The following is a 12,554-nucleotide window of genomic DNA, read 5'->3' as shown; positions in this document are numbered from 1 at the left end:
GCCAATATTGATCTCTCTCTCTAACAGCTCTAAACATCAGTATATATAGGATACTTGTTTATATGTTTTATAATCTAGCAAAACATCCTGACCTCATTCAGTGACCTCTTATTCCAAGAAACAGAGAAAACACTAACATCTTTCACAAGCATTAACTTAAACATGACCCCAGCAAGTAGAAATCATGTGAAGCCTTGGGTTTTCCCAGAGGATAAAAACATATATGAACTTACAGACACTACATTGTCTTTTGTAGAGTAACAATTTGTCAACAGTATGCAAAGAGTGAATGGAAATGGAACTGGAAATGGTATTATCAGTATTCACTGTTCAAAAAAGACATGTGGTGTATGTAGGTTAACGGCCACTATGTGTGAGTAGATGTTAGTGTTCACTGCATGCTTGCTTTGTGTGAAAAAGACATATAATTTTTTTTTTTAATTAAACAAGGAAGAGTTAAGGAATAATGTGGTAAAAATAAAAGTAAAATAGTAAAAATAAATTAGTTTTAATAAAAAGTAAATACAATCAGAACAGGCCAGAACATAATGGAGTAAAGCAGAGAGAGATAAGGCCAAATGAGGACAGGGTCTGCCCTGAACACGACCCTGCAAGCTGGAGTGCAGCCAGAAGAAAAGCGCTGGGGCTTTCCTAGAAAACAGTGGCCTTGAAGAGAAGATAAGAGTCTATTTTTAGAGCCCAGGTGCTTCTCAAAAGACAGTGACCTTGAAGATAACTATTTTTTGGGGGAGCCACAAGATAGACATCTAAATGAACCAATGTTTTAGTGGTGTAAATTGGTTAGACCAGTAAAATGACCTGAGAGGCGTGGAAAGTCACTGCCAAAAATGTATAAAGAAGGGACAAAGCCAGTGCTATTTTGGAGCATTTCTGGTGTATCATGTATGCACTGTGATCAGTTACCAGGTTTCTTTGTCGACAAATAAACTCTGCTGCCTTGGTCACTGCCGACTCCTGATAATTTTTTGGACACCTGAATCAGGCTGAAGAATTCTGATCGTAGCCCAGTGGTTTGGAACTTTGAACCCAAATCCACATCACTTTCTGTAAGTTTAATTCATATGTTTGCAAACAGACCCACTGCACTCCTCAAGCATGAGACGCACAATGAGTACTGAGTACAATAGATGATGGGTTAAATACAATAGAGACAAGGTTACATCCTCAAATTTACCAGCTTCTTCAAGGAAAACATCTTCTGGAGATTAAACAACAGTGTAGCCCTGAGAGAAAGGCGTCAGCACCCTCAGGAGATTACACAGCAGCCCCAGCTATGCAGCTATGCAGCCCCTGTCCTTGATGGGGTGAGGTGCCGTCAACTTACTGATGTGGAAAAGTATTAAGCATATGGTATTTCATAAGGAATAATTGTCACAGGTGATCAAGAATATTAATAAATCACAATTATCATGAATCATAACAGAATTTCCAATACAATAGTCATATATATACTCATCAAGTATCCACATATGTTTGGGTTGCACATATTATTCAGTCCACAGTCTGGATAATAATGGTAAGAAGGTAGTAGAAGTTGTCTGTTTTAGTGCAGGAGGGCCAATGGATCGCCCTGTGTGTGTGTAGAGCACATGAGTCTCAAAGAGCAGGTCACTGTGACCCATTATGAAGATAAAGTATGGTGTTTACCAGAATTGTTCTCAAATGTGAGCCAGGAAGTTGTTATACAACAGACCACCATAACTGTACCAAAACTCTTCCTGTTTTCCAATGATTCTATGCCATATTTGACCATCAGAATAGGCAGAAGTAGTGAAGTAGTGAAGTTAACTAGAGACATGTGATGGTGGATCAACTTCTGATAGGACCACGGGACAGATGGACAAAGTGTTAATTGGAGGAAAGTTACACCCTGTTAGTATAGCATCCTAAGCACTGGGGTGTCATCCCTCAGTTTTATTTTTCTGCAGGAAACTGACTCCTTCGATCTTTTGAATAAATAAAAGATCGTGTGAGGACCCTCATCCGTTAAGTGTAATATTTTTAAATGCTATTTGAGATTATATACTATATATATTATATTACTCTGCCTCAAATGTGAGCTGCAGCACTCAGTACAACCAGACAGGATCGTGGTTCAACGAGTGCAGCCAGATAAACCTCAACAACTCTCCTGAAGATTCAGAGCAGAACCGGGGACAGAGGACACATGTCCTTTATTTTATGATTAATATGGCCGCTAATATCACAGAATTCTGATCATATAGAACAATACCAGACATAGCCATAAAATACCCAACATCAAAATAAACACCGATACTGTGATCCAACAAATGTAACACAATCTATTACAACAAAACAACAAGATGAAAATCATTGGTAAAGTAGAAAAAAACACAAAATCAACTAAACGTTTCTCTAAAACAGGCTAAAACAGTGTTGCAGTGTATTATTAATTCCAGGACTTTTTCAGTGATGTTTTTAAAAGTAAGTTTTTATTTATAATAATAATAATAATAATAAATATCATTATTATTATTATTATTATGTCTCTCTTATTTTGCAAACTACTGTAATAAAGCACTGTGGTTTATTTTTCAAATTTTTCTTCTTTCTAATGTATATCCATATCCAAGTTTCTGTCCAGAAGAGAAAAACAACATTAAAAAATTGTCCTGAAAAGGCTGATCTGAAAGTAGGCATAAATAGTTAGCAAAACACACGGAAGGAAAATAATAAAGATTTGGATCACAATTGTGCGAATGCTGACTCAGCATAGTAAATGTTTTGATTATGATCCTGTAAAACAGGATGATGTTGGGAGATGAAACTGTAGCAACAGTGTAACAGGAATATTGATGATGACACAGATGATGCAACAAAACATGAAGAATAAATAGATGATTGCATTTGATGATCAATCCTCTGTTTTGTTGTCCTTGTATTTATTATTCACCACCTTCTGTTTTTCTGTATTTGTTCTTCCTTGAGCCTTCTCTTATTTGAGCCTATACATTGCCTGAGTCACCAATGGACCACAGCATGAGAAAGGCAAGAGAGAGGAGAGCAGTCCCTAGAAGGTCTCCGAGGGCTGTGAGGTAGGGTATTGAGTAACTGTCGGGGTCTTTACGCCTCCGCCACAGGCAGTGGACCATACAGTCAGCTATACACAGCAGGGAGAAGACCTACGAGACAGACACGACATTGATAGTGGAACAGTGGCAATGTCTGCAGAGGGCAATAAAACTGTATACGTCTGACTCACCTGAATCAGTGAAGCGGACAAGAAGGCGACAGTTAACAGAGGACTGGGAAAAGTGTGGCCTCCCTTCATGAGGTGGATGGTGTATAAGAAGATAAACTGACCAGGGATGACCAAAAGAAGAAGAATCTGGGCTGACCGGTGGTTTGCTCCTGCCGTGACAAAGCTGACATCAGACTGTGTGTGTGTGTGTGTGTGTGTGTGTGGTATGTGTGTATGTATTAGGTAACAAGGCAAGACAACACCTTTATTTAAATAATTTGACCGTTTCATCTTCACCTGAACCAAAGAAAGTGCGGCAAGGGTTGTAGCAACTCTTACGGTCCTCAGGAACCTCTCCAGGTGAGAATTTCAAATGCAGATTCGTTGAAATACGACTAGACTGTATGGAGACTAGGTTTCCTCCAATACCTGAGAAGAAAAGAAAAGATGGGGGCAGGGTCAACAGGGAACAGAGCAAAAATGCAACAGTCCTGACACCGTCTACCAGCCCGACCACAACAGCCTCTCACCCTTCCCCCCAGCACATCAGGGGTCAGGGCCTTTCCAAAGCTGCACAAAGCCCCCTCCTCCCCCACCACAAGGATGACTCTCTCCACCCTGGAGAGAGGCATCAACAGACTCATTAAGAGACAGAACCCCTGCAAGGCAGCTGGGCCAGACTCAGTCTCTCCATCCACCCTGAAGCACTGCGCTGATCAGCTGGCTCCAGTGTTCACAGGCATCTTTAACACCTCACTGGAGACATGCCATGTGCCAGCCTGCCTCAAGGCCTCCACCATCATCCCTGTCCCTAAAAAAAACCAAGGATCACAGGACTTAATGACTATAGACCCGTCGCCCTGACCTCTGTGGTAATGAAGTCATTTAAGCACCTTGTGCTGTCCCACCTCAAAGCCATCACTGACCCACTCCTGGATCCTCTGCAGTTTACCTACAGAGCCAACAGGTCTGTAGACGATGCAGTCAACATGGCCCTCCACTTCATCCTGCAGCACCTGGACTCTCCGGGAACTTATGCTAGGATCCTGTTTGTGGACTTCAGCTCCACCTTTTACACCATCATTCCAGCACTGCTACAGGACAAGCTCTCCCAGCTGAGCATGCCTGACTCCATCTGCAGGTAAATCACAGACTTCCTGTCAGACAGGACTGGATGCTGACGACACCACCCTCATTGGGCTCATTTCTGGTGGGGATGAGTGAGCCTACAGGAGGGAGATTGACCAGCTGGTCATGTGGTGCAATGAAAACAACTTGGACAGAGGCAGACTGCAGCATCCGGTCTGCCGAGGAGGTGATCAGCTGTAACCTAACTTCTCTCCAGGACCTGTACACCTCCAGGACCCTGAGGACGGCAGGAAAGATCATGGCCGATCCCTCCCATCCTGGTCACAAACTTTTCAAGACACTCCCTTCTGGCAGGAGGTTGCGGTCCATCAAAACCCAGACCTCACGCCACAAAAACATTTTCTTCTTGTCTGCAACTGGTCTCCTCAACAAGATCTAAGTCCCCACCTGCCCACCCACACACACACACACACACACACAGATCATCACAGACTCTAATCCTGCCCCCCACTTGCCCACCCACTACACGTTACATTAATGTTAAACATACATTTATAAGTTACATTAACGCACATCTCTCCGGACAATCACTGCCACCCTCACACATTTGCACTCTACACTTTACATTTAAATTTTTTAAGTGTGTTTATGCTCTTTACTCTTACTTCTACTTTCTATCTGTCTTTTTTTACTATCCCTGTTTTTTTTAGCACCGATATACCAAGACAAATTCTTTATAAAGTATGTGCCAACTTACTTGGCAATAAAGTCTGATTCTGATTCTGAGTCTGTATTCATAGTTAATGTGACTTGGCCTAATCCACATAAAATGGAGACAGATCGTGTAACCGTTATTATGGTAGCAGAATTTATGATACTGTTTTTTTTTTTTTATTTCCTTCCGTGTCAAAACCTTACACCTACAACATTACCTACAACACAATTCATCCCAACAGTTTGGCTCAGAGATTTTGGTGATTTATACTAGCAGCAGATAATGTAGCCTCGAGCCACTACCCTCCAGCAGAGATGAGGACTGGGCTCCAGAGGATTCATTTCAATCAAACCCAACACCCACAGACTTTTGGAATTTTCTGCTTCAACTGACACTTGTGCAAAAGGTAAATTAATGTAATCAGAAGTTAACAGAATCATATGTGTGTATGCAAATTGCTTATGTGTGTAATCTGATCAACATTAATTACAGCTCTGTATACTCTGTGAAACTGCATAGGGAAACAGCACATGGATTAAAGTGGTCTGTAGTAAATTGGAGCTCACTAGGCTTAGGTTAGACAGGGGCAAAGCTGGCCAAGTCAGGAACATTTGTCATATGTTAATGTCATAGGAAACTGAGGTTCTGTGACCCGACTGAACATGATAACAACAGCCAGGTCAGTGTGACTTAGCACTAATTAGAGGGAAAACTGAAACTGCAAAACAACTTAAAATATGTATTTTCAAGGACAGGATATTGTATAAGGATACTTGCAGGTTTGCATCTGTATACCCTCAGGAGATCCCTTCAGGAGTCTTGACAGTTGCCACCCAGGTTAGGTTATAAAATACTGAGACATATGTTTGTTAAGCAGTTTCTCTTGCACTGGGTTTGCCTGTGCTCTCTGTTGGTGCTAATAGCTACATGGACTGAATGACGCTCCTGTCCAAATTTACTATAGCCATCACTGTATGTGAGGACTGTGGGGCCTCATGTCACATCTAACTCTGTATTAGTATATGCAAAACCCTGATCTGCAATACAGTAAAGAGAAAAATCCACCACAAACTGTCTCTTTTTTTACACATTCCACACACAAGAAAATCATAGAACATGCAAAACTACCCCTGCCCCCACGAGCCTCTTATACTAAATCATAATGAGGACAAGGTCGTGGTTCTACATGGATCTACTGGAGGGTCCCAAGGAGAGCAGTGAAGCCAGAGTGGGTCACCGGGATCACCGTAAATAACGGAGATCCTGGCACATTTTCTTCCTATGCTTTCTCTTCTTTAAGTGTTCAAATGTGTGGGAATGGTACTCCTATGTCAGCACGAATTTACACAAGAGCACTGGGAGTTGAAAAGATGGTGATTTGTGTATCACCACATGCATGGAAAAGCAACATTCAGAACTTTGAAAAACTTTTAACAACGGAAGACAACTCACCATTTATGACTGGCGCATAAACTATGATCCCTGCCAAGTTTGGATCTGACACAGACTTGTCCAGAATAAGTCCGCCAATACTAAAAGAAGGAAAACCCTTTTAGAAGCTCTATGTGCTCTACATATTTCTGGCACTTTAACACATTAAAAGGCTCATCATAATTCTGGGATCTGAGTAGACTAATGTTTGGAAAGAAGGGGGCCTAAGAGATCAAAAGAGAGAGCTTTTTAAATTTTTACTCTCTGTTGTATGTAAAACTTTTAAATAAAATGAATACATGAATACAACACCATTTAGATGAGTATGTATTCCTCTTGCCTTCTTTGGACTTTTGCTAGACAAGCTACTATATATTAAACATTTTGTATCCTTGTTATGTCATATGTCATAAGAATCAAAACTGTTTCTCGTCTCTTGTTAAAAACTGCCTATTTAATTTAATCTTAATGCAGTTTTACAGTATAGGGCTGACTTAGTACAGTAAGGAATATAGATGGTCTGTTGTGTAGCTCAGTATATGGATAACAAGGGAGTTAAAGTTTTCTTCCACCAAAAGTGATTGTAGGTCTGGTCCAGGTCCAACTAATAATTCACTGTATTTATAAACTTCAAAATCACACCTAAATGTACAGGAGCTAAGTAATGTAGATTCATGAAGCTGTAGAAAAGGCCAGGTACAAGGTTGATGTGAGTACCTGCTGATAACCATCGCTGTAATGATTGGTTCCCAGCCTGTGCGGAGCAGGATGTGAGTGGCTGGGTGTTTGGAGGAGACGACCACCCAGAGAGGGATCAGGCACAAAAATAACAGATCCACCAGGTACAGAACATGGGGATACAGATCTGTCAAAAGAAAAAATTATAAAAAATTATTTATACTTTTATTTTCTACCAGGACTCACTCTGAGACCATGATAACTCTGGTATTTGTGGATGTGGAACAAGGGTTACAAGTGCCATCTGTTGGCCAAAAGTGAAAACTGCATGACCTCCGGCTCATAGAAAGACAAGTGTTTACTATCCTCACTGTTTCTGTGTGTGTGTATGTGTGACAGAATCAAACTGTCCTCGCAGACCATCATCTTCATCTTCTTCATCGTCCTTTACCTGTGAAAGAGTAGAACCACTGACTGAGGCAGGCAAGCAGGGCAAGAGTGATGAGGTCCCCAAAGCTGGCTGCCATGGGTGTCGCCACATTGTCAGGGTTGATTCCCATTCGCTTGGAGCCAATGATCACTGCCACCATGATGATACCTTGAGAGGGTTAAAGACAAGGTCAAGTTCCTAATGTCTGACACTGAAGAAGTCCTGATGGTGGTTGATGATTATTTCAGTTTCAACATGAATGGAAGTAAAACTGCCCCTCAACTTTTTATTCAAGTGTAATCCCTCTTCAGTAGAATGAAATGTGATTTGGAGACAAAAGGACATGTAAAGGGAGGTCCAGAGGTCCCACACATAAGTGCATCCCATAATTCCCAATTTCATCTCTGTCTCCGTGGCACTGAACTTCTGATAGTCACCCTATGCTGAAATTCAAATTGTGGATTGATCCAAAGACTTTCTGCAACCAAACATGACAAACCCTTTGCAGAATTGTGCCGTGTCACAGTCCATCTGTTCATACTCCCATTTCTAAAGTAATTTCTGTCATGAAGAACAACTCACTTTATGAAAAAAGAGGAACATTTTTGTGTGAAAGTGTGTATTTTCCAGCTATTTAGGAGTTTTTTTCTGAAAAAAAGGACTAACAATGATTATGAGGGGGCTTAAAAAAGAAACAATGAATGATGCGAAAGAACGATGGGATGTATGACGCTAATCCTAAACAGAGAAAGGAAAGAATGGATTACACAGAGTAAACACTGGTAAATTGATAATGTATATGTGGTAGCTAAACATAATAAGGATCCTCGAGGTCAGGGAGAATGATTGAACAGATGTAATGGTGATGTGTGTGGTTGTATTTTTGCACCTATCTAAGCTTTTCACACTGAAGGAAAAGTCAAGGACAGTGGTTCAAGGTGATGACAGGTTGTTTTGTTACCTTGCAGCAATGAAGCCACAAAGGCAGTAGAAACACTGGTTGAACACAAAAGCACCACATGATTAAAGGGCATCTTTCCTTCAGCCATCCAGCCCAACACAGTTGCCATCAGGGAGGCTAACAGGCCCAGCACTGTGGCTTGTAGCTGTAATAAAAGAGTGGTAGTAAGAAACAGTGAAGATTGTGCAAATAAACCGGTAATGATGCAAAAATAATGAGATGCATTTCTCAGATGAAAATAATGTACCTGCTTGAGCGCCAGGTTCCCAACAATCAACATCCACTTTTCTCTGGAAGATTCCATTTTTCCTGTGTTCACCTGAACACAACAGATATGTATTAGCTCAATGAATATGGATGTTCTGAAACATTTACATTTCAGTGACACCTGAACAAACTCATTTAGTTGATGAAGATCATGTGATATCACTGAAAGCTTCACTGCAGCTGCTGAATGTTGTAAGTGATTCATCAAGTGATGTTTCAAAGGTCAAGAATAAGCCTGCCTTTGAGCCTCAATAGATGAATATTGTTCATTCTGGTAAGACAAAATGATATTTGATGAAAACAAGGGAAGAATTTAAAAAATATACTAAATAATTTCTGAACGGATGGACTCTGTAGTATTTAGCAAATCTAACTTTAACAGAAGTAAATGGTGAATTTGTTGGGGACTATTTTCAGCCGTGGATTAATACGTACTTTAGGTCATAGGAGTATTAACAGCACCAGAATGGGAGCAACTCAAAATAAACTACTGTGCATACGTGCATCATAATAAAGCAAATAATAAACAATGTTTTTTAATAGTTTTTTGGACAACACTGTAGGCACAGAACAATGAACTATCTCAGACTTTAGCATGTTAATGAATGATAATTATGATAATATTTAATGGTTATATTCACTCCTTCTCCAGGAAAACATCACTCCACATTATCTGAATTGTTAGGCTTCTGTTAGCATTCATTTGTCCTGCATAATGTTGTGCTGCAAGTTAATATGCAGCTGTGGTCTTCACAGGTCTGTGAGGAGTTTCACACCTGTGATGCAAGAAGGCAAAAATATAATTCTGAGAAAGAAGTTGTAGTAACTCTGTCAATCAGTGTTTTATTATTCACTTTCATTCCAACTCTTTTCCCCCTCCTTGGCCATTTTTATATTCTGCTGTGTACAGTATTTCAAGCTATATGTCTTAGTGTGTTAACTTGTTAACTGTTCTCTCATACTGTGTGTAATTTACTGAATATATACCTGTGTACATACTATAAACAGTTTACAAGGGTGAGAAGAGGTCAGTTTTTATTTGCATCACCGTAAGCATGTCATTTTATTACACTTTTTGCTGCTTCTCTCTCTCTCTCTCTCTCTCTCTCTCTCTCTCTCTCTCTCTGTGTGTGTGTGTGTGTGTGTGTGTGTACCCACAGCAGTTGAGAGTCTAGAGGCTAGAGTCATTTCCAGGTTCCCCTTCATGCCTAACACAGCAGGGACCAGGATGAAGATCTCTGTGATTTCCTGGAACACATCCCAGTTCTGCCACGAACACACACACACACACACACACACACACACACACACACACACACACACAGTGCAAAATACAGTCAAAAACTTATATAGACAACAAGCCACAGTCAGCATCATAAACACACAATAAATCCTCTTTATTTTCAGTCGAGGTGATGCTCTCTAAAAAATAAACACACTGATTTTGAAATTCAAATGAGTTGTTATTTTTCTTATAATTCCCATGTTTCTTCCTTAACTGATCTCATCCCACTCCCTCTCTCTTTTTCATGTCTTCCCTCTACACCTGTTTCGCCTCTCTTCATCTCTCCACAAAAAGAGAATATTTGGTGGAGGAGGTCAATATCTAGTCAAGGAGACTATATTATCTTAACTCTTAACAACTTCTGTGTCCTCCTCAACATTCCCCCATCTCCTCACCTGTACCACATCCAACAATATCCCAGCAGAGACTGTCCCAAGTCCGGCCAGCAGAAATGGCACCAGGATCTGCAGCACCATGGAGCAGACCGTCTCCGGAGGCGTGCCGGAGCCTTGTGCATCCTTTGCTGTCACTGATCTACTCAGGCTTGACCGACCGTAGAGCTGATTGGGGAGCAGAAAGTCTGTCTCAGTGTACTCCTGTGGCTCGTAACGGAGACTGGTGTTGACAGGTGAAATATTCCCATTAGAGTTGAAATGTTGTGGACTTTCAGAGTGTTGGGATACGGATGGATTTGATCTGTACTGTTGACTGGTGCTGCTTCCCACAGAGCTGCTAGAGGGCTGTTGATTATCCTGTGACTCTGGGACAACCATGGTGTAAAGCTGGTGTTGGCAGGATTTTAATCCTGCTGGTCAGGCTCCTGAAAACCTCCTACACTGGTTGTACGCAGTTAGCCTAAGAAGGAGAATGATCATTAACCAGGTTGACAATGAGCAATACATGAGATAAAACTGTTAGAACAACATCTGTGACAGAAACAATACACAACAGAAATGATAGTTCACCTCCTACAACACCACACACCAGATCTGCCCTGAAACTAGACATAGTTTTTTTTTTTTTTTTTTTTGATGATGATAGCAAAGACAGAAATACATTACTAATAGCTGCTGAAGTGCTGCAGGTAGGATCTGTAATGTAATTCGGCTTCTACACTTTTTTCACTTCCGTGAAAAATCAAGTGCGCAAATTTGGCATGTAGAGAATATGGCTGTTTCACAAGGCTGTTTCAGAGTCATCTGATGGCGGAGCTTGCCCACATTATCATTCTTCATGCCTGTTTCCCATCAGCAACACTGAGGCTATGTTGTCTGGCAGGGACAATGCACTTCATTTGAAATTCCTTCGAGATGATCAGGTTCGAAAGAGCTGAGGTTAACATGTTACAAGAGAGCAACCGGACAAAATGCTCAACTTATCACACAATCTGCAAAAATGTGGATCGAAATGTGTCAGGAATGGCCCCAATAATCCGCTTCATCCTGTTGAAAAGGTTTGAGCAAATGGTAACTGTAATATTTATATAAACTATAGTTTAAACTATGGTTCAGCAGTTAAGAAACTAAAACTTGAATAAGCTGGTAATGATCATTATTTTATAATCTTCAATATTTATACTCATGATAATCCAAGCAACCTTTAATCAAAATGGTCAGCAAAGTTACAAGCACCACACTGTTGCAAGTCTAAACTTATTCAGTTTTAATGTTATCTGTGAGGAGTCCTGTACTGCTGACTCTGAGAGTATCAGCACTGTACGATGCCCAGAAATATGTAGGAAATAGTAGGAAAGCAGGGTACATCAAACAGACACTGTGTAATGAAAGCCTTTCTACACTCTATTAGTTCGGCACTAATCATCAAGGCCATGATCAAAGGGGTGAGGCCAAAATAAGAGCCCAAGATAGAGTTTTAACTCTCATATCAAATGAATTTGCAATGCTTAGTTTTCTGTTGGCTTGTCTCTGTCTCTCCAGCATCTTTGCAAAAACAATATGTCAGTATTTTTAATTTGATAATCTGGGTAACATTTGGTCTATAGTTGGGAGCAGAATCGTAGCGTAAAAAAAGTGCCCTTACCCTTAATATGGAACCATGGGAGAAGAAGAAGGTATCTATTCTCACACTCCACCGCTGACCGTGACTCTTCCTTGTGGCCTCTGTCGTCCTCTGAATGGTGCACTGAGTCTTCACTGTGGCATTGCCCTAACCCCTCCTGCGCACACACACACACACACACACACTCATACACACCACATAACTTTCATTCTCTTTCACTCTGCGCATGCATATTCAAATATGGTGACAGCCTGTGTATAGCCTGTATGAGACAGGATATACACACATATTTGACAGGTCTTTGCTGAGAGCAGCACTGGCCTCTGACTGTATTATAGCCTTGTTGTTATGGTTGCTGTTGTTTCACATGGAGTGTATTTACTTATCTCAATGTTTATTTTCATACTGACAAGGACTTATGGACAGATGCCATTTACCACAGAATGTAAGGACCTA

General features: G+C 40.8%; 1 protein-coding gene across 1 annotated transcript; it reads right to left on the bottom strand.

The window, feature by feature from the left end:
- Positions 1-2,178: 2,178 nt before the first annotated feature.
- On the bottom strand, positions 2,179-12,209 carry slc41a2a (solute carrier family 41 member 2a). The gene is made up of 11 exons (XM_018663973.2): positions 12,120-12,209; positions 10,475-10,934; positions 9,953-10,060; positions 8,775-8,846; positions 8,528-8,672; positions 7,588-7,734; positions 7,176-7,323; positions 6,480-6,559; positions 3,521-3,652; positions 3,245-3,393; positions 2,179-3,164 (listed from the first exon to the last, which is right to left on the bottom strand). The coding sequence occupies exons 2-11, from the start codon at positions 10,850-10,852 to the stop codon at positions 2,988-2,990; spliced, it is 1,536 nt and encodes a 511-aa protein (XP_018519489.1). The 5' UTR covers positions 10,853-10,934; positions 12,120-12,209; the 3' UTR covers positions 2,179-2,987.
- Between the last annotated feature and the right edge of the window lie 345 nt (positions 12,210-12,554).

This window comes from Lates calcarifer, linkage group LG10 (assembly GCF_001640805.2).
Source record: "Lates calcarifer isolate ASB-BC8 linkage group LG10, TLL_Latcal_v3, whole genome shotgun sequence".
Classification (NCBI taxonomy): domain Eukaryota; kingdom Metazoa; phylum Chordata; class Actinopteri; family Centropomidae; genus Lates; species Lates calcarifer.
Note: the sequence above shows the minus strand (reverse complement) of the source record. Positions and strands in the feature narration are given on the sequence as shown.